Source organism: Podarcis liolepis (genome assembly GCF_965112155.1).
Source record: "Podarcis liolepis genome assembly, chromosome: 4".
In the NCBI taxonomy this organism is placed as follows: Eukaryota; Metazoa; Chordata; class Lepidosauria; order Squamata; family Lacertidae; genus Podarcis; species Podarcis liolepis.
Window position 1 is genome coordinate 105,068,558 of NC_139558.1, and position 5,478 is coordinate 105,074,035.

At 48.1% G+C, this 5,478-nt stretch overlaps 1 protein-coding gene across 1 annotated transcript; it reads right to left on the bottom strand.

Annotated features, from left to right (window-relative positions):
• Positions 1-2,617: 2,617 nt before the first annotated feature.
• LOC310705304 (olfactory receptor 51I2-like) lies at positions 2,618-3,562 on the bottom strand (the record flags this gene model as incomplete). The annotated part of the gene is made up of 1 exon (XM_083499936.1): positions 2,618-3,562. One exon carries the CDS (start codon positions 3,560-3,562, stop codon positions 2,618-2,620), a length of 945 nt encoding a protein of 314 aa, XP_083356062.1.
• Positions 3,563-5,478: the final 1,916 nt, after the last annotated feature.

Consider the following 5,478-nt stretch of genomic DNA (forward strand, 5'->3'; position numbering starts at 1 on the left):
CAGGAAGGGGCTCTCTGTATGTATTGCTGTCACTGTTTATTGCTGCCTCTGAGTGGTGAATTGTGACAGCCTGATGAGGAGGCGTCTCTGCACATTCCCAGGCTCTGGGAACAACTGTTTCTTGCTCTGATGACTGCATGTCAACGTGGGGTTCCATAGGGCTCAATCCTACCCCCCATGTTGTTTAACATCTACATGAAACCGCTGGGTGGGGTTTGGAGTACATTGCCAGCAGCATGCTGATGACACTCAGCTCTGTTTCTCCTTTACATCTGCAGGTGAGGCAGTGGAAGTGCTGGGCCGTTGTCTTGCCTCAGTAATGGACTGGATGAGAGCCAACAAACTGAGGCTCAATCCAGATAAGACGGAGGCAACTGTTAGTGTGTGCTTCCTTAGACCAGATGGTGGGAGGTGTTAGAATTCCTGCTCCATGACTGCAGTCATGGGATTGTTGTCTATTACATGACGGTATATGTTTTGACTCCACAGAGTGGGAAGTGACGGAGACAGGATGTTTGTGTTACTGTCTTCAGTGAAGTGGGGCTATTGTCCTTTGTTCTTTGTTTTTGCTGTCTGATGCTAGAGTGAGAGGGAGCCATGTTGCAGTGCTCTGTTTGTGTTTATATGTAAATAAAGTAGATTAGCCAAAATGCTGAGTTGCTGAGGTCTGTTACGCAAGCCGCAAAGTCTCTGCAGATCCCTCAGTGTGCCGGTGTCTGTTGGCATCGGTCGCTGTGATGTTTGGGCTGAATAAAGCTTTTGAAGCTCCCGAACGATTGACCAGGAGGGAGAGAACATGCCATTCAGGCATGTGTCTCTGCCAGGGTCCTACTCGAGTGTAGGACGAGGTCCTGACAGGAGGTTGCCTGCTCTGGATGGGGTTATGCTGCCCCTGAAGGAGCAGGTTTGTAGCTTTGGGGTCCCCTCCTGTTTTTCGAAAGCCAAGCCATGGACCTCCTACTTTTGAAAACGTTGACATCTTGGTGGTAGTTTTTGTTATGTGAATGGGGCCACAGACCCCCCCCCCGGGTGGGTTACGTGGACCACCAGTTGGCAACCACTGGTCCAGGCAGTTTAGAAAAGAATAGAACACCTGGATGGGTGAAAGGTTGACGACTGCACTGGACCCCAAACCCTTGGCTCCGAGAGATGGCAAGAGGCTTCTGGAGAGAGTGGGGAGGGGAGCTGAAAGGAGTAAAGCTTTTGAAGAAAGGAGATCTAAGCAGAATGACAGTGAAGGAAGACAGGCAGGCTTCACCTAACTGGAACCAATAGGAACTAGAAATGCAAGAAGGCAATCTTGCATATAAGCGGCATATAAATAAAATGATTGTAATTATAATTAATGGTGATGCAAAGCGATGTGGGTTTTCTTTTCTTTTCTTTTGACAAGCAGCCTTGATCATTTGCTCCCATGTGGAAAAATACAGGACTCAGAGTATCATGCAGACTGGACCCCCCCCCCAAAAAAAACCCCACCCCTGCAACAATAAATGAAAATACATGTGTGCATTGATTTGCAAAACAAAATGACTTATATCAGTGGGTGTACAGTCCTATGGAGTGCATGGTCATTTCTTAATAAGCATAGCCAGTGCTTTTTTGGGGGGCGACGCAGAGGGATGCATACCCCTAAACATTTTGTGAATCTAAGTTTGGCCTCATTGAGTGGCAGTATTTCAACAAGAGTAGGAAAATGAGAGTACCCCTAAACATGTTTTTAGGGGGAAAAAGCACTGAGCATAGCCAAAAGCTGTCTCTCATGAACATTTAAGAGTCACTAAACACCCACAGAGTTTTCTCTACGAACTGGGGCTGTCATTTCTGGTCTCAAACTACTCCACCCCAACTAGGGCTGGAGCATATGAATGAACTTGCCACATGGATCAGTCCCACCATGCTAAGGTGAGTGCATTCTGTAGTCAATGAAAAGATGGATGAGCAAGGAAGGGAAGGGGGAACCCTGTTTACACTTTGAGCTCCTTGGAGAAAAAGCTGGGATGCGACAGCATCATGCGATATGATATAATATGATAATCTTTATTGTTATTGCCCCATACAGAACAACGGAATTGAAAGAAAGAAAAAAATCTACATAAGATATTCAAAACCAACAAGCCTGTTATCCCAGCTATCCCAACCTGGTTAGCCCCCTAAAAACTCTGATACCCGACAATTAAATACAATATACTCCCATAGAGACTACCTTACACGTGTTTAAAACCAAAATCGCATTTGGATAGAAACTGTTTCTCAGGAGGCTAGTCCTGGTCTTTATAACCCTGGACCTTCTTCCAGAAGGCAGAAGCTGAAAGAGATCATTTCCGGGGTGCGCACTATCCTGCGCTATCTCTGCAGCTTTCTTATAGCACCTGGAAGCATAGATTTGATCCAAGGTGGGAAGAGTGCACCCAATCATTCTCTCCGCAGTCTTTACAACCCTGGACAGCATTGTTTTTCCCCTGACCGTGCAGCTCCCAAACCACACACACAAACCATAAGTTAATATACTCTCAACAGTTCAATGGTCAAATACCATCAACAGGTCCTTTGAAAGGTTATTTTTCTGGAGGATTCTCAGAAAATATAAAAATCATGGTTCAGTTGTCATTCCATGTCAGAACCTCTTCCGATGGAGAACCCTTCCAAATGCCTTGAGGATCTCCTTGGTCTTGATGCTGTAGATGATGGGGTTCAGCAGCGGAGGGACCAGGAGATAGATGTTGGCCATCAGGGAGTGAACAAGAGGTGGAGCGTGCTTGCCAAACCGGTACACCATAGACAGGCCGATCATTGGGGTGTAATAGATAACCACGGCACAGATGTGGGAGACGCAGGTGTTCAGGGCCTTGAGGCGGCCTTCCTTGGAGGCCATGCTCAGCACGGTCTTGAGGATCATTGTGTAGGATAGGACAATGAACAGGGAATCGAGGCCAAATGTACAGAGCAAGACAAAGAGCCCATAGAGGCTGTTGACGGTGGTGTCTGCACAAGGGAGCCGGATTAAATTCGGGTGCAGACAGTAGGGGTGAGCAAGCACATTGGACCTACAGAATGGCAGCCTCCTCAGGAGTAGAGGCAGTGGGGCCAGCAGGATAATGCTCTTTGCTGCAATCCCTGAGCCTATCATGGCAATCCTGAAGTTGGTCAGGATGGTGGTGTATTGCAGAGGGTTGTAAATGGCTATGAAGCGGTCCAGGGCCATCGCCCAGAGGACCCCTGAATCCATGATGGAGAAGCAGTGGATGAAGAACATCTGGCTGAGGCACGCATCCAGCCCAATCTCCCTGGCATCAAACAGGAAGACACTCAGCACCGTGGGAATGGTAGAGAGGGAGACCCCCAGCTCACTCACAGCCAGCATGCAGAGGAAGAGATACATGGGCTTGTGGAGGCTCCGATCCTTCACAATCACTAGGAATATAGCACTATTCCCCAAGACAGCAACCGCATAGGCAAAGCAGAAAGGGATGGAGACCCCGATATTTCCGGCCTGCAGTTCTGGGATGCCAGTGAGCAGGAATGTAGAATGGAGGGAGCTTTGGTTTCTGAGCAGCTCCATGGTGAGCGATCAAGTTCTCCCATTCAGCAGCACCTGGGTGGACATAAGGGAGGAAAAGGCCTCATCATCAACATGGGAGCTTCATAGAAATGTAGAGTTGTAAGGGACCCCAAGGGCCATCTAGTCCAACCCCCTGCAAGCAGGCATCAGAGCTAGAGCATCTCTGACAGATGGCCATCCAAACTGTCTTTCCAATGAAGGACAGTCCATCACCTTCCAAGGGAGTCCATTCCACTGTTGAACAGCTCTCACTGTTTATTCAGCATCGCCTTCCGTGCAATTTGAATCCATTGGTTTTGGTCTCTGGAGCAGCAGAAATCAAGCTTACTCCTGTCAGGAGGTCAGCCTACACTCGAGTAGGACCCTGTCAGAGACACATGCCCAAATGGCATGTTCTCTCCCTCCTGGTTTTTTGTTTGGGAGCTTCAAAAGCTTTCTTCTGCCTGAACATCACAGCGACCGATGCCAACCGACACCAGCACACTTAGGGATCTGCAGAGTTTGCGCATCATGCACGTGACAGACCTCAGCAACTCCATGTCTAAGTGGTGGTGGCTGTTTTTTGTCCTGGCACTTTCAATGGGAAAACCCACGTTTTACCAGTGAATCAGAGCAAACAGCAATCCACTTGCTCTGATTCAGCAGTGAAACACAAGTTTTTCTTGGGGGCTAGCCAGGTCACACGAGAAAAAACCTTGCTCAGACATGGAGCTTTAAAACCTGGGCCTGGATAAAATCTGGGTAAGCCCTAATACTGAAGCATCTCAGTACGTTTCTGAGCACAATTCAAAGTATTGGTGCTGACCTTTAAAGCCCTAAACAGCCTTGGTCCAGTATACCTGAAGGAGCGTCTCCACCCCCATCATTCTGCCCAGATGCTGAGGTCCTGCGCCTAGGGCCTTCTGGTGGTTCCTCCGTTGTGAGAAGCCAAGTTACAGGGAACCAGGCAGAGGGCCTTCTCTGTAGTGGCACCCGCCCTGTGGAACTCCCTCCCATCAGATGTCAAAGAGAACAACAACTACCAGACTTTTAGAAGACATCTGAAGGCACCCCTGTTTAGGGAAGCTTTTAATGTTTAACAGACTCCGTATTTTAATATTTTGTTAGAAGCCGCCCAGAGTGGCTGGGGAAACCCAGCCAGATGGGCGGGGTATAAATAATAAATTATTATTATTATTTCACCCTCTTTTTAAAATCCCAATAAAAAATGGGTACCAACAGACATTCCAGAAGCCACTCTTGAAGAGGAGGCAGAAGAGCTGCTCTGCTCCGCAGGAATTTGGAGGAGCTTTGTCCCTGAACTCCATCATCTTGGGAGAATTCAGGATTCAGTTTTTTTAAAAGAAAGTGGGTGCATTTGGCCCATTTGACCTGCCACTTGAAACACTCCAGAGCCACAGTCCTTGAATATTCAGGCCCATTCCATACCTCGGCAAGCTTCTCTGTTATGGCGATTCTGGGCTCATCTAGACTTCTGCTTGTCCCGTGTCTAGAAAGCACAGCTCAGCATGGATGAGCCCTGAATCCTGGATCAATATCCCCAACACCAGAAGGCAGTTTGTGGCAACCTTCTCTGATGAAGAACAAGTTCCACCTGGAGCATAAAAAGACCCATCTGGATGGAAGCGTTTTAGTCTCTGCTGGCAGCCAGGAGAAAGATCCAGTCATGTCAGAGGCTCAGCTGCGTAAAGATTTATGCTGCTTTCTTGGGAATCCCTGGAGATGAAGGAGATGAGACGTCCCTCCTGCAGCTTGCAGGGACACCAAGGGGCACTAAGCCAAGGGAGACATTTCTACAGTGCACAGAACTAGTGCTGAGCACCATCCTCCCTCAGCAAACTAGGTCACAGCAGCTGCAACGGTGCAATTACTGAGTTCCACTGTCTTATCTGTATAATTTAAGCATTGGCTATGTG